A 21656-nucleotide genomic window follows, 5' to 3' on the forward strand; every position below is an offset into this window, starting at 1 on the left:
TTGCACAGAACACATATATGCATATAATTTATTATATGTAACGCTGACCCGTTGTGATACATGTGGATATATGGCCATATATCAGATTTCCATACGGACTTAAATAATAAGATTGTAAAGGTTATTTTATATCAGTCAAGAATGTAGACTGCTATAGGGGAAATGCATGCTAGACATACAGTATATTTCAGCTATATTTGTTGAGGAATTAATTTGCATTAGTCTTGCATTTCTTTTCAGACAAAAATATATCACAGGCCAGTGACGCCATCTAGCGCCCAGAACCCAGTACTGCTATTTAATTTATCATTGGTAAAATGCGATATAATCAAAACTGAGGAAGAAAAAATCCTGACATGAAAAAAAACAAAATTATGATGTCTGTTTGGCACCGATGTAGCTATAATTACACTTTATAGTTAATGAATAAACTAGATTATTTAAACCTGCTCTCTGTTGGATGTGTTCAGAGCTAGTCTGTTATATGTAATATATCAGGGGTGTCCAATCCTTGGTCCTGGAGATCTACCACCCTGGAGAGGTTAAATGCAGCTCACCTGGCTCTAATGTTCAGATGCCCTTAAATACTTTCATTATCTGGTTCAGGTGTGTTGAATTAGGGCTGGGGCTAAACTCTGAAGGGTGGTAGATCTCCAGGACCAGGATTGGGTATCCCTGTAATATTTAACATGGTCATTTAAACCTAATCGTGTTGCGGAGTCTCCGCAGGAGGCGGGGTTTGTCGGAATATGGGTGGGGCTGAAGCTGGCGCCCCCGGATCACGTGGTGGCGCTAGTTCCCTCTCTGTGGTTCTCCAGTCCCTCCAGAGTGGAGAAGAAGATGTGCTCAGCAGCGCAGGCCTGCTGGAGCTGCAGTGCTGAAGGTAAGGAGCCTCTAAACACCTCTTCACCTTTACACAGAGGTTTTCACTGAGCCCTGGAGAGATGAACGGAGAGATGAGGATGCAGAAAATGTAGGGCTCTCGACTGAATTCTTGATTTAGCTGAGTGGGCTGTGCCAAATGAACATGCAAATTTGAATGTTTTTATGTAGATAATTCAGTTTTTTGTCTTCCTTAGTTTTTATACATAATGCTCTTACCAAAAAAAAAAACATTTTTCTACCTCACTGATAATTTTTTTTTTTTTACATTTTTGTGCAAAAAACAATGGGATTTATAGCTCAATAACACTGAACTTGGACTGAGGGGAATATTTCAGGTTTCAAGTTGATTTGTCTTTTGCACAACATGTCAGGACATTCATGCGTTGAAAAGCAGGACAGCATTACATACATACTAAGAGCAGTGCAGACAAAACAAACCAAAACAAAGATATACTAAATAACCGAAATATAAAAAATATACTGAAAATATACACAAAATATGCAGGGACAAGAGGGACCTATTGTATATGATATAATAAATAATACTGACAAAGTGACTGGTAGTTGGGGAAGGACCCACAGCTTCACAGCTTGTTCAGAAGCCTGACAGCCTGTGGGTAGAACCTGTTCATTAGCCGGGTTGTTCTGGCCTGTATGCTGCGGAATCTCCTGCCTGATGGCAGGATGGTGAACAGGCCGTGTGCTGGGTGACGCTGTCTGACCGGACCTGTTTGATCTTCCTGAGGCAGCGGGACTGATAGACGTCCTGTAAGGCTGGTAGTTTGTTGCCTATGATGGCTTCTGCCGTCCTCACCACTCTTTTAAGGGCCTTACGGTCGCAGGTGTTGTAGCTGCTGTACCAAACAGTGATGCAGCCCGTGAGGAAGCTCTCTGTGGTGCATCTGTAGAAGCTGGTGAGGATGTCAGGAGGCAGGCCAAACTTCCTGAGCCGAAGGAATATTTAAGGCTAAACTGGCTGCTGTCATCAAGCTTGGAACTTTTAAACATCAGTTTAAAAACAGTTATAATAAATAATATATATATTTTTTTCTGTTTTGTGTTACGTGGTGGATGTTATGTTTGACTGACTGTCAAAAAAGGAGAAACAAGAGGTTATCAATGCTGAATAAAAGCAAAATTTAACAGCTTTTGGATTGAAATGCCAAATTGGCTTCTGAATGTGTATGGAATGTTGACGATGAGAAAATAGTGGAAAATCTGAAAAGTTTTCTTTGGGAACTGTTGTGTATTCCTCCACCATGAATTGATTGATTTGTTTTATGCCAAAACATTCTCAAAACTATCATAACACAAAACCTACATGTTTATGTATGTTATGTGGTACAAGGTGTTGTATTTCAACAGAGATGGTCATGAATGATGTTGTATCACGTATTACACTTACACACAACTGAATTTCTAGAAGTATACAAGAAATTTGACTGCCAGTGTAGACATCTTAATGCTGGGGTGATATGCTCAGTTCTCTTTGTCTTAGTGAGTATTGTAGCTGCTGCATTTTGAATAAGCTGCAGCCGTCAAACGTTTTTTGGGAAGACCAGTGAACAGCCTGTTGAAGTAGACCAATCAGCTGAAGATAAAGGCATGGATTAATATCTCTAGCTCCTGTTTTGAGGTGAAAGTGTTGATATATTTTTGAGATGATAAAGAGCTGATTTTTATTGATCTGATATGGCAGCTGAAATTGGGGTCTGAATCCATTAGTACACTCAGGTTCCTGACTTCTTCTTTAGTCTTCAGACCCCTGGAGCCAAGGTGAGATATTGACTTCTCTAATAGAGTAATTTGAAAGTTGAGAGCCAATTGATTGACTTGTCGGTACTTTTGTGAACACAGATTTTGAGACTTGATTTTGGGTTTTTTCACTGAACTGGACAAAATTTGCTATAACTAAGTTTCCTAGGTCTATAAAATAGCCTTGTAAACCCTATAGCTGAATTAACATAATTTTTTTTCAACTTGACCCCTTCCTGAGTAAATTATTTAGAGCCCCTAACAGGGAGTGAGAACCACTGAATTTGTTTTATTTATTTATTTATATTTTTTTTAATGTCTCATACATGGTGAATGTAAGGTGCAGTTTAACAAGGTTTATGTAATACTTCTGATTCATTTTGCTTTAAGTTTTGAATATTTTTTTCTTTTTCAGAAAAGAACGATGTCTTGTTGCAAGCCGTCTCCTGCTCCTGCTGTCCACTTTCCTTCAGAACTCAAATTAACTTGCACAAACACATCAGGATATGGTGTTGAGAAGAATTCAATGCTGAAATCAGGAGAGATTAAAACTGAGGATATGGCATCCAGAATAAGCTCCATTACCGAGCAAATGTCCTCTGGTGTTTTCCACGCTGATATGCTTCAGAGACAAATGCAGTCGAATACAGGCAAGGAGAGAACTCACCGCTGTTCAGAGTGTGGAAAGAGTTTTACTTTACAGTATAATCTCCAAAGACACAAGCGTATTCACTCAGAGAAACCGTACTACTGCTCGGTATGTGGGAAAAATTTTACTCTTCAGAATAGTCTCCATATACACCAGCGCATTCACACAGGAGAGAGACCATATGACTGTCCAGTGTGCGGGAAATGTTTTAATCAACACACTAGTCTTCGCATCCATCAGCGCATTCACACAGGAGAGAGGCCGTATTCCTGCTCAGCATGTGGGAAATGTTTTAATCAGCGGACGAGTCTTCGGATACACCGGCGCATTCACACAAGAGAGAAGCCGTATGACTGCACAACATGTGGAAAGAGTTTTAGTCAACAGGGTCATCTCCGGCTACACCAACGGATTCACACAGGAGAGAAACCATATCACTGCCCAGAGTGTGGAAGGAGCTTTAACCAGCAGAGTCACCTCCATGTACACCTGCAAATTCACATAGGAGAAAAACAGTATCACTGTTCAGAGTGCGGGAAGAACTTTAACCGACAGACTAATCTCCGAAGACACCAGCGCATTCACACAGGAGAGATGCCGTATTACTGCTCCGAATGTGGGCGCAGTTTCAGGCATTCAAGTACTTTAAAGTCACACAAATGTGTTAAGAAGAAGGAAGAAACTTGTGATGTGTGTTTGTCACCATAATTTTTCTCTATTATTTTCTTTAGGTTAACAAGAATCATCTGTTTTTCATAGTTATTTTGTTAAACATCTTCTAATGAAGGTAGTTGTTAACAAGAGGTCCTGACTTTCTCTACACACTTAAAAGATGGTTCTTCAAGGGTTATCTAGTAAAGAGAAGGGTTGGGTTTAGAACCAGGAGTTCTATATAGAACCAATTCATGCATAAATGGTTCTTTGTATGGTGAAATGGTTCTTCAGAGTGATGGAGAATGTGTTGTAATTGGTTCTATATGGAACTACATACAAAACAAAGGATTCTTCCATTGTTATAAGCTTGACATCGTAAGAATAGAAGAAGCCTTTTTGATGCTATATAAAACCATTTTCAAAAAGGTTCTATGCCTTTAAGTGAAATTGTTTTTTAATTATTAGTGATATTGTAATTTAGGATTAGCTGTATGTGAGTGTTTTTTATTACAAAATCTAAAATAAATATGCTAAATTTATTTTAAAAATGACATGCTATTATGGTGTCATTCCCTCAAAATGAGCACCTAACCTCTTTATTTTTAAGTTTTTTGGATAATTGTTTCAACCGTATATCGATATATAATAAAAAAATTGTTATTCTCTGCTGCATCGAGATCCTACTTATTTTCCTATGTTGTTGTTAATAATAATAATAATAATGCTATGCATATCACTGTAATTAATATGTATGCACACACCCCAAAGCTAAAGGTTTACGGCATATTCCCTAGAAAACTACACCTTGTTTCTCCAGATGATTCCATCGCAGTACAGTTCAGGTCATCTTTTTATGTATGTTACCAATAATATTACAATATTTAATTTGATTTTGTTGAATGTTACATTTAGAAACTAATATTTTACAACAAAATCCTAAAATATACTTTTGTAACATGGGGCAGATTGTATACTGTCCGCTAATAGAAAGCTGTCTGCAAATCAAAAGTTTTCTGATTGATTTGTCATTATCCTATAGTACAACATTTCTGTCCTGATGGAAGTGGTTGCTTTCAGGGTGACAACAGCACCATTTACAGAGCAAGAAGCATCACTGAATGGATTTCAGCAACTTTTGCAACTTTGCGCAGAATGAACGTGTCCCAGTTAATATATTTGAAACATAATACTCATTCAACTGAAAGAAGAGCTTAAGTCTAAAAATAGTCAATAAAGTGCTTGTTACAACAGGCGTTGTCACAAAGAAGCTTTACAGAAAAATCTGGGTTCGAGCCTCCATGAGCGTTATCAATGGCAACAGTGGCAAGGAAAAAGTCCCTAAGAGCAAGAGGAAGAAACACTGAGAGGAACCAAGACTCAAAAGGGGAACCCATCCTCCTCTGGTTGACACCAGACAGCAAAACAAAAACATTTTGCCTCATTTCACCAACTGTTCTTAAGAAGATGTTTCTTCTTAAAACCCACCCTCAGTTTTTTACAAAGATTCTGACATTCAGTGTTTTCTTATTAGGGATTTGTTCTTAGGTAAGATCAGAATCTACACACACTCAAGAGCACAAAGGTGAGAACAGTTCTGCGCTTTAAGAGCAAGACATGAATCTGATGGAGACTTTTTCTTAGGACCTTTCTCAAGAACATATTTAAAAAAAAAAGGAAAATATTGGTGAATGAGGCCCAAAATGAACAGAGAATAAGGTTTTAACACTAGTATACAATATCAAAAATACAGAGCAGGTGAAGCAATGTCTGTGATTAAATAGTTTGAGACTGTGCAGCAACAGCATCATCAGGAGGGTCAGTTCATACAGGTGAGGTTTGCACAGTATTGTACAGTAGGAAGCTCCATGGTGGTCATACTGGTCCAGAAGGCGGATGAGCAGTGGGCACACAAACAGGGCAGATGGAACAACAGCATCAGACCTCACAGGATGGGCAGTTGTTTAGCTCGGCAAAGAAACACACACACACACACAGTTAGTTCTGTTAAGAGAGACTGATTACAGTATACAGTGTTAACAGAGTACATTAGTAACTGGCCTAGGAGCCTGGAGATAACTGAGGCTGAGGTTGACAGCGTTACCTGTTGAATATTTGCTTGGTAGGCAAACTGTAGTGGATCAAGAAAGGGCTCAGCGATGATCTTGTGATAAGTTAGAACCATCTAGAATCATTCAAATAATTTTATGATGTGAAGGCTACTGGCTTGTAAGGCTGGTTATATATTCCTTCTTTGGAACTGTGAGGATATTGGAGGTCTTGAAGTTGGGGCTTTGCATCAGTAGAGCAAAAGAGTGGTTTTCTTTGGATTATTTTGAGAAAGCTGTGGTACAACAGGTAAGTTCATACTGGCTTAGGAATCACATACATGAATTCTAACTGACTGATGACAATCATAAATGCAAATGCAAATGGTGAAGCATCCGCACTTGAAAAAGTAAAATGGTGTTGCACAGGGTTCTGTTTCAGTATCTCTACTATGTGCATTATATATGTTACTACTCTGTGTTATTATCCGTAAACATGGCATCCACTGCTGTGCCACTGACACACAATTGTATATATTGGCCAAACTGGATTATGAACTTAATAAGACAAAGGATTGTTTAAAAGACATAAAAGACTGGGGTTACTTCCTTCTTTTTGGTCCAAAATTTGCTAAAACAAACGTCTGATTTAATGTTAAATCTTGTTAGATCTGTTTGGGAAACAGAAATATGCCTGGAACAAGAACAAGACCTTTCCAACTAGCCCTTGAGCTCCTCCCTAACCAAAAACATTCCCTGGAAAAGGTTCTGTAGCAGCAACAAATTCACCTGCAGTAAAAAAACAAAAAAACAATCACCTGTATATTTGGGGAGTGAGGGTCAGCTTTCTTGTTAAGTTTATATTCACTCACTTCTTGGACATAAAACTGTATCAAACCAAATTCGGATTTCACTTGACTGAATTAAAAGTCAGGTGTAAACAGACCCAAGACATATTGTGATGGTAGCGTAGTGATGAAGCGTGTCCCTCAACCCCTGCAGTGTGCTGTAGTAGGGGGGCACACTCTATGGGTAGTGTGGGGTAAATCGTCTCAGGACCTGTTAAAAGTTAGGCATGCACAAGAGATCTTTTTCTCCCCGTCACCTTTATTTACACATAGACAATTACAGCTGTGTACATATTTACAAACGTGCGCGCTTTATATGAAAAACAAAACAAGTAACAATCTCTACAACCAGAGAGCATAGATCTATGACTGCGAAGTTATATAAATCATATTAACTTAATACAGGTCAGCTAGGTAGCTCGTCCCCTAGAATAAACCATTACTAACATGGGGAAAAACAAGAGTACTGAATATTCATATAATTTACATACAACAGTAATTATATTGCATAATCTCCACTCACTGTTCATATACACAGTCATGACATCATAAGCCTTCTTCTACAACTACGGTGTACACTTATCAACACAGCTTTCTCTTTTACAGGTTTTATTCCTACCTCCCCTTCTACAGAGAATGGACTCATCCAGGTAAGTAAAACTCAGAAGTACTTACTCAGTTCTCTTTTCAGTTCTTAGAGATAAGGATGATCAGTCCACAGGTAAGTACAGGTAAGTATATACAATAGTCTTTATTTGTGATGTGCAAGGAGTACCTTACATCATCACAAACATTAAGAAAAGAAAAAAGTAAGACGGGATCTCATCTGGTCATACTGGGGACACATTTTAGTGAAAAGGGTAAATGTAATGCAGTAAGATTATCCAGCTATGACCTAGACATGACATACGTGTGAATGCAATGTGTGAACAGCCTCACAGACGCACTCACAATAAAAAACTTCTAATGCATGTAATTGTTTAGATGGGTTTTACTTTATTTAATACTGTACACTTTCCTGTGTACAGCATTTATATTTGCATCACTCCAGGAAAAGGAAATGTAAAATAAACAAGTACAACAATTCAGAAAAGCACACAAAATACTTATAAAACATCCCAACACCTACACAATAAAACCCACAGATTTTTCACTTTACATCTACACATGTATTGATATGAAGAGAGAAGATCAGGAATGGCATTTTCACATTGTGTTTCACAGTAATTATTTACATATTTACAAAAATGAAGTGTAGCTCAGCCTTTATTGTTGCTCATTTTCTCTGTCAGTTTCATTTTAGGATGTTTAATAGACTAGAGAGACCAAAAACATGTTCTAGAACAGATGTATTGGTAACATTTCACTGGAGGATGTTTACAAGGCTACATGACACCTACATAAGCTCATCATGACAACTGACATAGATCCACATAAGATTTATAAAGGCTTATTGTCTGCCAAAAATGCTGTTTTTCTGAACTTCTTTTCTGATATTGGGTTGTTGCTTGACACTTTTTGGTAAAATTAATAGTAAAATTAAACTGTAATGATTGGTGTTCATAGGCAGGTTGCATACATAGTATTTTTAAGGTTGGCAGGGTTCAAAAAAGGACACATATGGGAAACATCATTCAATTGGAAGTTAAAGACAGACTGAGCATCTACAAACCACCTACAGTGTACTATCAAAATAAAGTGTTATCCTATTTAGTTCTCTCTATTTTTTATGTGTATTTCTCATTTCAAGACAACAATCAGTGAACAAATGTCAAGAAATTACAGCAAAGGAAATACTTGTCCATAACAGTGTGTCCTACCTCAGAGCACTGATTCTAGACATCAGTATCATAAAAATAACAGCAGAAACAAACAAATACCCTTTTGCTGTCAGATGCATGCAACAGCAATCATAATATCACATCATAAAAGTTATAAGCAGCACTGATGGACTACTACAAGCAATCAAGTGTGAGTTTTGTTTAAAAATAAGCAGGCATATGTGTATGTAGGCCTGTGCCGGGTGGTGGTGAGAGTGGTGGGGAGAGGGGATGTTAATGTTCCTTAAAAAAATACTAACAGCAACAATATATCATCCAGTGACTTTGAGACAATCGCAGAAGCCTTTGATGTGATATAGAACCATTTTCAAAAAGGTTTTGTATAGAACTATACACAACACATTCTACATCAATCTAAAGAACCATTTCACCATGCAAAAAAGAGTTCTAAGTAGAACCATTGCTTTTACTAAAGAACCCTTGAAGAACCATCTTTTTTTCAATAGAAAATGTCCACTGTGTAGGCTTAAATGTTCCACCAGGATTTAGAATCTATTCTGTGTCACACACAGATGCACTGAGGAGTGATCACAAACCCAAAACCCGGCGTAGAGTGGTTCAGTGAATGTGGTGTTGAATGTGTGTAGGTGTGTCAGTGTGTGTGTGTCAGGGGAGATGGTGTAGAAGGACAGAGTGCCAGCCACCCAGTCCAGATACACTCCTACTCTGCGGGATCGGGACCGGGAACGGGGGACAGGTACAACAATTCTTTTATAATTGTGCCAGACAGAGTACCCATCTTTATAGCAGTACAGACTCCAGGACTGATTAGTGTATCCAAACATACAGTCCTCACTGTCTCCTTTCCTGTTGATTCCTCTGTATGAGACGGCTATACCAGCCCTGATCCCACTCCACTCAGCCTCCCAGTAACAGCGTCCTGTCAGACTCTCCACACTCAGAACCTGATTATAATAATCAAATGTTTCTGCATGATCCAGATATGGCCATTTCTTCAATGTATTCACCCATTCCACCTTTCTGTTTGCCTCAGACAGAGTGAGTTTACTGTTTATTGTGTTTGGGTCCAGAGTGAGCTCACAGGCAACTGAAAAGAAACAGATTAGATGAGGGAGAATACACAGTGTGTGTTAGAGCTTTAATTTTGTCTGAAATGTCACTTCAAACCCAAATACAGCCTGAGTCCAAGCCTGCCCATACCACATCATCAAGTCCTGAGTTCAAACCCAACCTGAGCTTGACAGTTTTTTTTCGGAACCAGATGGTTTTAGTCCGAAACTGTTTGGCCAAACAAATTAAAAATAAACATTTTTGGCTCTACTAAACTGTACTAAGTAGAAAAACTGTCTGGAGGGCCCTGAAGAGCAGGTGGGAAGCCACTGTGTTACAGAGATAAACAGCGGCAGAGAGAAATACGGAGTGAAATCTGTTTGAGTTAAATTAGAGTAGGAAGAAATGCATGATAAATCTGTTAAAAAAGTTGAACAAAGGCAGGGAGAAATACAGGGTATGCTCTGTTTAAGAGATAAACAAAAGCATGGGTATATGCAGAGTTAAATCTGTTTAAGAGTTAAAGTAAAGCAGGGGTAATGTATAGTAGAATCTGTTAAAGAGATTAACTACAGCAGGGGGAAATGCATGGCAGAAATTGTTAAAGAATTCAACTAAAAGCAGAGGGAAACACAGGGTAAAATCTGTTAAAGAGTGAAACTGGGGCAGTGCCCTGGGCCGAACACATATTTGAAAAATGATCTCCATACCTACTGTGAGCAGTCCCATCAGGTCTGACAAATATTTCAAGGTCAAGAGTGTGTGAGTACATCACACTGAACAAAGTGAACTTACATTTCTTTAGTCCTGGGTTGATCCTGATCTTCCCTCCGTATTCCACCCTAAAGAAGAAAGAAGGCACACACATACAGCCACATTAATGAATTAATTCAAATGTATTACAAGTTTAAAACATGCTTTATGAACAGTTTTGTCTTCCTATTACCATTTCTGCCTTTTCTTTAGGTACCCAGGGTAGTAATATCCAGAAAAGTAAACAGGGGCTGTGTTCAAAATAGCCTAGTATATTCTGCTAACATCAGTGTGATTGTGCCCGAAAGTGTTAAGTAGTATGCAGTATGCGACCAACATGAATTTCCCCAGTACACCAAACATATTCAGATGATATACTGATCAGGATAAATATTCCAGTATTTGGCCAGGGCTATCTCCATGATATACTGAAACATGACCATTTTGGGAGGATGTAACTGTCTTTTGGTTTGGTTTGCTCCAAAAAGTGTCATATAAATTAATTTGTCCTGCTGTTGCTTTTTTGGCTGGTTTTGAGTTATTCTCATGTGTTGCTGAAGGCCTGACCTGAAAAGAGCTAAAAAGCTGCTAGTAATGGTTGCTAAGCAGTGATTGGAGACCTGATTAAAATGGAGCAGTTTTGAGATCAGCCTGATTGAGTCAGTCGCATGTCAGTCTAGTCGCGCCCATGCCCAACATGTAGGGCACGCAGATATTGTATACTGAATACTCTTCTGTATACTATTATGAAGAGTAGCGTGCAGTATACATTATATACTGGTGCAGTATGCAGTATATAGTATAGTAGTATGCCATTTGGAATGCACCCAGGGTTAGGGTAGTGATATACTGCACCTTCCTCCAGAAAATCAGAAAATTATTGTACTGTTAATGGACAAAAGCCTTTTCTTAAAAAAGGGAATTAAAGCAATAAAATTGTTATTTACAGCATACAAGACTGTAATAGATTACTAGATATATGTAAAATTTATTTGTTTCATCACTGACAATTGTTCATAGAGACTTCATGTAGTGTGTTTGCTACTGTCAATTAAAAAATCTGTTACAAAAAACTCAGTCATGATTTTGCCACACTTTAGGACAAAAATAAATTACCAGTCCACTACAAAGCCAAGCATATAAATTACAGAACAACAAAATCGCAGTTTGTCAGAAAGCCCTGTCCACTAGCTGACACACACTTACTTCAGTGTGTCCAGTGCGCAGTGAGGATCCTCCAGTAGATCAGACAGCAGTGTCACTCCAGACTCTCCTGGGTCATTATATGTCAAATCCAGTTCTCTCAGGTGGGAGGAGTTTGATTTCAGAGCTGAAGCCAGAGAGCAGCAGCCTTCATCTGTAACCATACAACCAGACAATCTGCAAAAAGACAATAAAAAGGACAGATAATATTGATATAGAGATGGCACATTTCTTCCTGATCATATCTCCAGGAGTTTATCCATGCATATTTTAATTTATCTGTATTGGAGCTTATCCAGGCATATTTTAATGGAAAAGAATTGGAGCTTATAAAGGCTTATTTTAATAGGTTGATATTAAAACTGGTATATTTGAATTAATAAGCACTCCTGGCTTGGTAGCTTCATGAGATAAGGGGAGACTAGTAGGCACTAGTAGGTAGGAATTGGCAATGACTGAATTAAGGGAATATTGAGTAAAAAAAACACTTAGAGTTTGCAAATACAGTGCTGTCTTTTTTCGATTTACTTTTATTTAATTATTCCTTAATTAATGTCCTTTTTGGAACTAACTTTATCATTCTCTCCTACATACTTTCTTGTTCATATTTACTTCACCATTTCTCCTCAGTTCTATCTTGCATTTTGTAGCTGATCTCTATAATATTTCTTCACGTTCATGCTTTTCCAAATGCGGAATAGGCCTTAATATTTATTTTTCAAAAGAGATTAACATTTACTATTTAAGATCTTATATAGAGACAACTCACCGGAGTATCTCCAGTTTACAGTGCAAACTCTTCAGTCCAGCACAGAGCAGCACCACTCCTGAATCCTGCAGATCATTGTTACTGAGGTCCAACTCTTTTAGGGAAGAGTTTGCTGATTGTAGAGCAGAGCACAGAGTTTCACATGAGTTTATGGTGAGATTACAGCCAGCTAGTCTGTAAAGCAAAAATAAGCACAGAACACAGTATACTTTAAACAGGAGATATGGAACAAGCATCAATAAACACAATATTAATAAAACACTAAAAAGTAAAGGAGTGCTTTATGGAGGGCATGGGACATAACCAGACATTATGGCCATTGTCTGCAGCCAAAGAAGCCCATCGTGACCATTCTTTGTGCAACTGGAATGAGCTCCTGGAGCTCCCTAGCATACTTCTTTCCAACCTGTGCTCACTCAGCAACAAGATGTTGGTGCAGGGATATAACCTTTCTGGCCAGAATGTGCTGTCCTGAACTGGAAACTCATATCATCAGCTGCAATTTCCACTCACCTTGGGAATTTAACTATGTGATTCTGGTTGGGGTCTATTTCCTCATTCTCATTCCAAAAAGCAGATTTCCTGCCTGAAAGACTACAGACCAGTTGCCTTAACATGTTTAGTCATTGTTTTCAGAGACTTTTACTTCAGCATCTTAAAGTCATGTCTGATACTCTCAAGGACTCTCTGCAGTTTGTATATATAGCTGATGATGATACAGTTAATTTGTATCTGTACTACATCCTGCCACACCTGGATAGCCCCAACACTTATGCCTGCATGCTGCTTGTAGACTTTAGCTCTGCTTTCAACACCATCATTCCAGACCTTCTATTAGATAAACTGTGGCAGTTCAATGTCTGCCCACCTGTCTGCTACTGAATCCACAACTTCTTGTCTAACAGGAAACAATACGTCAGAGTGGATAACCACATTTTGGACCCTCTCTGCCTTAGCGCTAGTTAAGGCTATGTGCTCTCTCTACTCTGCTCTCCTCTCTCTGCACCAATGACTGCACTTCCAACAATGATTCTGTAAAACTTTTGAAAAGTGTTTTTTTCTGAAGTTGCAAATGACACTGCTATGGTCAGTGTCATTTCAAACAATGATGCCAGCTGGCTAGCAACATTGTTAGACAATGATATCTGGTTAATGGAAGGTTGTGATATTGGGTTACAATGTCACTTTGGTGTAGAATACTGACGACAGCTGACATTGATATTTTGTTGGTTTTAAGTTGTGTAACCAAAATCCAACGTCTTCCAAATATCACATGCTAACATCATATTGATGTAAAATCAGTGCACATATGTAATATACACATATGCAATATACATATTTTATAGATGCTTAATTTGCTCCTCAATTCTCTTCGCTGTTGTTGGGAATTGTTTTATTTTGATTTATTTTCTAGTTTTCTGTGTATTTTCCTTTGCTTTAATTGTTATTCATTGTTAAACAGTATTAATGCTGAAGGATTTAAGAAGCCACCTCCATTTCTGTACTCGTGGTTTGAACAGTTACACCAAATGGCCTTACAACACCCCCAAGGAGGATGTCCTGGGGCAGAAAGGTATTAAAGACAGGATTCAAATGTCCCACTCTGTTCTGTATGACTCTTTTGGGGGAGGGGGTCAGTGGCATAGCATAAAAGCTGTGTATCTGAGCTGCTGTTTAGATTGGGGTGAGATTAAGACAGGTATACTGAGCGCTCTCTTTTTAATAAAACCATCATTATTTCCGCAAACCCCAGTCTCCTGAATCTCTTCCATGGCAAGATCAAAGATTTTTCCACACTGTACATACTATATGTACCTCCAGTACTTGACTGTGTATGTATTCATCTCCCATTGCACATCATTTTACTTGCAGTTTTTTTTTTTATTTTTTTTATTTTAGTTTTATTGGATTTTACCATACTAAAAAGAATGGCCTGGCGTTCATGTTTCCCCATTGTTTTATTGGATTTAATTTTACTTTGACACCTGCACCAGAGAAATTCCTTGTACACTTGGTACTTGGCAAATAAAAATGTTGACTCTTTTGGGCATTATGTCTGAAAAAAAAAAGACGCTCCCTTGCCCCCACTGCAATTGCCACAAATGACGTTCCAGAGTTCTACTCATCAGTAGCCCACAACAGTTTGTAACAGAAAAGTGTTTGGAATCCAAACTACAAAGGTAAGAAGGTGGTAAGGACAGATTTATATGTGCACACAACTTCCTATATGTGTATAGGAATATTTGCAAATATAAAAACTCAAGCCTATTACATCATAATGCATATTATTATATAACTATGTAATTATAGAGAATTTTGGAGAACAACAAAAACTAACTGTTATTCTTAAGTTACAGGAGTGTGAGTTCAACCAAAGATTTTTATCCATAACTCAGTACAAATGCTTTCACTCACACAGCCATTCTGTTTTAGTTTATAATGCCAATGCGATACCATTGGTGTCAGAGATTTTATGGAAAAGTTATTCCAAAATGTTATAAAAAGTATGGGCTTATGTACTTTCTTGATAACCATTCCATTAACTCCAAAGTTGAGAAGTATGTGAATAGAGAATGGCTAACAGAAAGTTAGCATTAACAGGTGGTCTACATCTTCTAACTGTACACCAGCAAGTTGGAGTTATAAAGGAGATGTTTGTAATAAAGTGTACATACTGGAAAATCTGAATACCAAATAGCTAAAACCTTACTTGTAATCTGTGAAGTACTATTATGCAAATATTTATAAAAGTTACAGTAAACTAGACTTGTCATAAGAATCTAGATATGTAACTCACAGAGCTTTTCTGCAGACAGTCAAAGCTGGGCTCAGTCTCCTGTAACCCTCCTCTGATGTGTTGTACTTCTTCAAGTCCAGCTCATCTATCACCTCATCTGAGATCAGAAGCATGCAGGCTAATACTGAACACTGTCCAGGAGAAATCTTCTTTTCTGAGTGCTTCTCAGATTTTAGATACTCCCGAACCTCTTTGGAGAGAGACTGATCATTCATTTCAGACAGACAGAGAAAAAGATTAATGGATCTGTCAGTTGAGATTTTATATTGTTTATCTTCATTTCTTTTTATTAGCTCCTTGATGTACTGCATTGTTTTCTTTGGGCAGCTGTATGTGTGTGTAAGTAGGCCCCGTAGGAGTCTTTGGTTGGACTTGAGTGAGATGCCCAGCAGGAAACGGAGGAAAAGATCCAGGTGTCCATTCAGGCTCTTTAAGGATTTATCAACTGCTTCCTTTAGCAACTCATCAAGTGGAACATTCTCAGGCTGACTCCTATGCTTATGTGTCTTGGAGTGGCTTCTGTGATTATGCTGATTATCATGCAGGAAAAACTGCAGTGGCTCCATGATCTTGCTCTCATAGCAGTGAAACACATAAACAGCAGCCAGGAACTCCTGAAAGCTCAAATGAACAAAGCAGTAGACCTTCCTCTGATAAAGCACACATTCCTCCCTAAAGATCTCAGTGAAAATCCCAGAATACACTGAGGCCTCAGTGACATCAATGCCGCTCTCTCTCAGGTCCTCTTCATAGAACATCACGTTGCCCTTCATCAGCTGTTTGAAAGCCAGTTCAGCCAGTTTCAGTATCATGGTTCTGTTGGACTCCAGCAGGTTCTTTGGGTCTCTCTCATCTTCCTCTGCATACTTCTCATTCTTCATGTTTGTCTGAGTGAGCAGGAAGTGTGAGTACATTTCAGTCAGAGTTTTAGGGATTTCTGTTTTACGTTGTTTCATGATTTGCTGAAGAACAGTGGCTGAGATCCAGCAGAAGACTGGAATGTGGCACATGATGTGGAGGCTCCTTGCTGTCTTAATGTGTGAGATGACTTTCTTGGCTTGGTCTTCATTGCCGATTCTCTTCCTGAAGTACTCCTCCTTCTGTGGGTCATTGAATCCCTGAATTTCTGTCACACGGTTGATGTATTTAGGAGGAATCTGATTGGCTGCTGCTGGTCGGGAGGTTATCCAGATCAGAGCAGATAGAAGCAGCTCTCCTTTGATGAGATTTGTCATCAACACACCCACTGATGATGTCATGGTGATGTCAGATATTTTCTCACACTGTTCAAAGTTTAGTGGAATTCTGCTTTCATCCAGACCATCAAATATAAACACAGCTTTGAGCTGATCAAAAATCTTTGGGTGCAGATCTTTGAGCTCAGGATGGAAACCACACAGAAGTCCATGAAGACTGTATTGATCATCTCTAATCAGGTTCAGCTCCCGAAACGGAAGCACAAACATGAAATCTACATCCTGATTGTTTTTTTCTTCAGCCCAGTCCAGAATGAACTTCTGCACGGAGACTGTTTTTCCAATTCCAGCAATGCCTTTAGTCAGAACTGTTCTGAGCTTTTGCACATTTTGCCCATCATCTTCTCCATTGAGGCTGAGATTTTTAGCCATCACAGCACTAATATTCATTTCGCTTTCAGGTCCATGTAGAGGTTTAAAAATTTCTGAGCAGTTGATTGGAATGTCCTGTAAGTGTTTTTTGGGGGTTTTGTCCATCTGTAAAACCTCATGTTCCTCATTCACTCCTTCACTCTCTCCCTCTATGATGTAGAGCTGTGTGTAAACCCTATTCAGAAGGGTTTTATTCTCTTGTGTTTTGATTCCCTCAAATAAGGTCTCATACTTGTTCTTCATGCTGGTTTTGTGCCTCGCTAAGACTGTATGGAGGAAGTCATCCACTGTTTGGAAAGAATTCTGCTGCAGGTGTCCAGTTTCCAGGGTCTTTATCTGTAGTGCTGTTTCTGTGGAGTGCTGCCTGATGGGGATCATACAGTAACAAACATAACATAAACACCAATATATGTTTTATATTCTACATTATGAAAAACAGTGTCCCAAATGCTGCTGGTCGACTGGGCACATGAGCATTGAGGCAATTCTAGGTAACCTGGAAAATATCATATCAAGAGTGTTAATGGGCTTTCATGTTTCATGTATGTACTTGTGGAAGTTAGAGTCTTGCTAACTAGGAAAAATAGCCATCACACACAACTGTGTAACCAAGTAATTATAACTTTGTGTTACATTTTAAAAAGTTTTCATGTAAGAAGTTTATAATTATAATTGAACTGGTATGTAGCATAAAAATAGCACCTGTTCTGAATTTTATATCTGTGAACTAAATAGCAAACTATGTGGTCAATGGTTGGCTAACACACTTTGTTTTTAGAGTAATTTGCCTTGCCTCTGTATGTATGTTTCTACACATTTAAATATAAGGGGCTCGACAGTTTGCATTATATCATAGAAATAAGCTAATGTATTGCCCAAGGCCTCTTATTGGTATAGCACAGTGTGCTCGCCTAGACAGGGAATAAAGTCCCAGTCTGCCACATGGAGAGCAATGTTGTGACCTACTACACCACAACATACCAAAAAAGCGTTTACAAACATGAATGCAAAATGCTGTGACCAGACATGTTAGAACAGCTTTCTCTACTGCTGAGGTTTAAAATCACAATTATAGAGCAACCGGACATGTGCTGGACAACGGGTATTATGCTGTGCTACGTGTGCTGTAGTCTTGCAGAACCAGATGTAACCTGGGGACAATTTATTAAACTTTTTATTGCTGGTTTGCAGCAAAATAACTAACAAAGATACCTCTCGGCTAAAACCCACCCCAAATTCCTCTAGTCCTTGCTTTTTTAACATCCAGAGTACAATAATTAACCCAAGCAAAACAGGTTAGCCACCGAAACATTATCTTTAGCTATTTCAACTGTTTTCCCTTGCTAGAGGTTTTTTTTTTTGTGATTGACATTTTATTGTATTTTAGAACATACAACTATACATATACATAAAACAGGAAAAAGGAGACAATGTACAAACTGACAACTACCTCAAAAGAGAGAGACCAAACATAACTAAAAGGAAAATCTAAAATACAGGTATTTTCTTTTTTTTTTTTAAAGAAAGAAAAAACGGCTTTGTAGTAGTGGGGCTGTGTTGAGTATGTGTGTGTATACACATGAAGGGGAGCTAAGCCATAAGTTTATCTTCTAAGGGTCATTGATATAGTGAAGAAATCTTTCCCATTTCAAGTAGTACCATTCTACACAGTACTGCCAGTCTGAAATTGATGGTATGTAAGCTGACTTCCATTGCTGGATGCAGGAGCAGTCTCCTGCCCAACCTAACAGCAGTCTGAACTCGTTCAGTGTAGATAGAAGGAAGTGTGTCTTTCATAGTGGATGGGGCCCCCAACAAAAAAAGACAAATGCAAAAGGGGACTTTCTGGCCAACAATTCTCTGAATACAATTGTGGAATAATTTCAAAAAGTCCTGTACTTTGGGGCGAGACTATAGGACATAAGTTATTGTACCCTCATCAGTGAACTGCCAGCAACCAGAATCATTTTTAAGGTAAGCCTTATACAGTTTAGAGGTTGTTCAATACATTCTATTAATAATCTTAAATTGAATAAACCTAGTGTGAATATCGTGTGACATGCTCTTTAAATTATGTAGAATGTTGGTAAAAGTGATTCCAAAATCTGTCTCCCATACAGTTTTCAGGGAATTGGTGGTGTTATGTTTCTGCAATAACATTGAGTGATGCTTTGTGTCCCCTACCATAGCTTGATAAAATAGAGGTCTCATTAAAGGATTTGAGGTCCTGCTCAATGTAGTGGTCACCAAGCACTGCAATGCCCCTCTGTACCCATTCTTTCCAATAAAAAGAGGATTTACCTATACATAAACAGGGATTGTACCAAATACTGGAGGTTATGTTCAGAAAGGGGTCAAAGATAAAAATCTTTGCAGTCTTCTTCCAAAATCCCTTAAGGCGTGACAATACGGGATGACACTGAGCACTAAGAGGAAGAGAGGCAGAGAGATAGGCCTCTAAAACCACCTCCTCCTTTCCTGGAGTTCTGATGCTCCAACACACATAGCTGTACTGTTTCTATCAGTAGTTTTCCATAAAAACATCCATAGGATTGTAAAGCACTTGCGGTAGGCTGTTGAGTTAGTTGAATATATTAATTAAAATGATACCTGATAAAGACAAATACACTTGAAAATCTTTGATTCTTAAAGGGCTCATATCCTACATTTTTCGGTAAAGGACAATAACTCACTTTTGGGTAAAGGGCACAGGTCCACTGCTGAAAACAGGAGGACTGTCCATAGAATCATCACTCTTTGTTGACACACAGCTAGGTGCTGGAGATCCTGCACGCATTGCCCTGAAGCATTTTAACAAGACGAGAATGAAGTGATGAGCAATTACTTAAAACTCATTTAGCTTGAACATAATTGACATAAACAATGTTTCCTATTTTCTCACACTGATGGAAAGCTACTCACTTTGGGTTAGAGGTTCCTCCTCCTCTCTTAGAGTTCTGGTGCTCCATCACAACGTTTCTACTTTTCAAAACACACATACTCAAAGCTGAAACACCAATTAGAACTCAAATATAAATGGGCAAGCTAAACTGTTGTGGACTGAACAGATGGATATTAGTAAATTAGTTGGTTCCTGGGACATCACAAAGACAATGAATTAAGTTTGTTTATGGATTAAGGAGTGAATTGTGACATTAACTATGATTACATATAATTCCAAACTCCTTTACTTTAAAACTTTAAGGAAATTCAGTTTTCCATAATATGGCCCCATTTAAATCATGTAGTCCTCTTAAAAATGGTAGGATTTTTCTTTGACATTATCCAGTACTTGTACTAGAGAAGAGAGTGAAGCACACATGGAAAAAATAGACAAATAGACAAAAAATGGCAGACAAAACACATTAAAATTTACAGCTGACAAAATAATGTTCGGAATGCTAATGAAGCATCTTAACATGGAAAAAACAATAGATCATACAGTTAGTTTTTGCTTAAAGAGACGGGATACAATTGTAATGCTACTGCAGTATAATATTTCATATTTGTGAGTACAAAATTAAATCCTTACATAAAAATAATAACAAAAATACATTATGGGTTTCTTTCATTTAGCTTCTACAGATTCATTTTAAAAAATAATTGCATCTTTCTCAGCTTAGCTGTGATCTTGTGTTTGTATGCAAAAAGCTTCTGTGCACAGGTTGATCAGCCAGTGCCAGAGCAAACATGCAGCAGATATAGCTATGAGAAGGATACTATTACATGGTGCTGCTTCATAAGACATAATAGAAAGGAAAAGCCATACAAGAACAAGAAAGAAAAGCATTTTTTTCTGTTGGCATTAAACATGAGGTGAATTCATGTGTACACTTAGACATACTTTTACTCAGTACTGTTCGATAAGAGATTTCTGAAAACAAAAAGTAATGGTCTAAACCCCAAACCCAAAGTAATTTAAGCCCACCATGCCCGCTGAACTTTTTTAAACAATTTGACCATAGAATGTAGACAGAAATACAGCAAGACAGACTTCACAGGAAATGATCACCTGCTTTACTGATCACCTCACCTGCCAGCCCTCTTTCAGTTAAAAAAACCTGCTTAATATTGAAAGTCATAATTGCTAATACAGAGTGAACAATATGACACTGCAGTGATATCTGTAACAAAAAAAAGAACTGTTACCTTTTTTGGCTCTTAGTCTTCAGGGAGAAAGTCCATTTTCATTCCTTTATTAGGATGATCAAAGAGGGTTAGTTGAGAGAGCTACAGCAGAATCTCACACACTCTGAACCCCCATTTCAGTCCTGAAGACCACTTTGTTACACACACATCTACAAACACTCATTCTCTTTGTCACTGAAGCTTAAAACACCTGCAGCTTCCCCTTTCTCTACAACCAGAAAAAGCAGTCAGACCACATTTCAGACATATTACATCACAACAGTAATTAAAGTGGTGGAGCTCACAGAAATTTACTGGAAGAAAAGACAAAGTGACCCAGAAAACTTTACTCAGTTAAATGTTTTAATATTTAATAGATTAAATGTAAATGAAATAAATGTATTAGAATAAGAATATCATCATGGTTGTCTATGTACTTATTTATTTATTTACTTATTTACATACAAGAAGCTACAGTTATTTGATATGTGTGAAAAATTAAGGAAATAAACTTGTTTGTATTTAACAGCTAGCAAAGTGCTCTCAGCATTGTAATTTTCAGAGACCATTAATAACTGTTTATGATTATAGTACCAAATTACCAAATCAATCCAACAAAAAACAACTAACAACTGCTAATGGATATATTATTAATATCTTTGATAAAAAACAACAAACAAAAAAAAATAC

The 21656-nt window shown here is 38.0% G+C and overlaps 2 protein-coding genes across 3 annotated transcripts; one reads left to right on the plus strand and one right to left on the minus strand.

Annotated features, from left to right (window-relative positions):
* Positions 1 to 834: 834 nt before the first annotated feature.
* On the plus strand, positions 835 to 4272 carry LOC118826353 (zinc finger protein 239-like). Its single transcript, XM_036597304.1, has 2 exons — positions 835 to 883; positions 3056 to 4272. Exon 2 carries the CDS (start codon positions 3065 to 3067, stop codon positions 3995 to 3997), a length of 933 nt encoding a protein of 310 aa, XP_036453197.1. The 5' UTR covers positions 835 to 883; positions 3056 to 3064; the 3' UTR covers positions 3998 to 4272.
* Positions 4273 to 9108: 4836 nt separating this feature from the next.
* Positions 9109 to 21140, minus strand: LOC118826309 (NACHT, LRR and PYD domains-containing protein 3-like). Of its 2 annotated transcripts, none has more exons than XM_036597240.1 (8): positions 20988 to 21140; positions 19761 to 19817; positions 19532 to 19639; positions 15211 to 17202; positions 12414 to 12587; positions 11648 to 11821; positions 10484 to 10530; positions 9109 to 9725 (listed from the first exon to the last, which is right to left on the minus strand). In XM_036597240.1, the coding sequence occupies exons 2-8, from the start codon at positions 19805 to 19807 to the stop codon at positions 9163 to 9165; spliced, it is 3105 nt and encodes a 1034-aa protein (XP_036453133.1). In that variant the 5' UTR covers positions 19808 to 19817; positions 20988 to 21140; the 3' UTR covers positions 9109 to 9162. The 2 variants fall into 2 exon arrangements, with proteins under 2 accessions (XP_036453133.1, XP_036453134.1); XM_036597241.1 differs by having other exon boundaries at positions 19761 to 19820.
* Positions 21141 to 21656: the final 516 nt, after the last annotated feature.

Source organism: Colossoma macropomum, unplaced genomic scaffold (assembly GCF_904425465.1).
Source record: "Colossoma macropomum unplaced genomic scaffold, Colossoma_macropomum, whole genome shotgun sequence".
Classification (NCBI taxonomy): Eukaryota; Metazoa; Chordata; class Actinopteri; order Characiformes; family Serrasalmidae; genus Colossoma; species Colossoma macropomum.

Excerpts from the sequence above, each read along its gene's own strand:
- LOC118826309 (XM_036597240.1), bottom strand. The coding sequence starts at position 19,807 with ATGGAGCACCAGAACTCTAAGAGAGGAGGAGGAACCTCTAACCCAAA. Across the intron at positions 19,640-19,760 it reads GGAGGAACCTCTAACCCAAA|GGCAATGCGTGCAGGATCTC; the intron begins GTGAGTAGCTTT and ends AAAATGCTTCAG. Across the intron at positions 11,822-12,413 it reads TGTAAACTGGAGATACTCCG|ATTGTCTGGTTGTATGGTTA; the intron begins GTGAGTTGTCTC and ends GTCTTTTTGCAG.
- LOC118826353 (XM_036597304.1), top strand. The coding sequence starts at position 3,065 with ATGTCTTGTTGCAAGCCGTCTCCTGCTCCTGCTGTCCACTTTCCTTCA.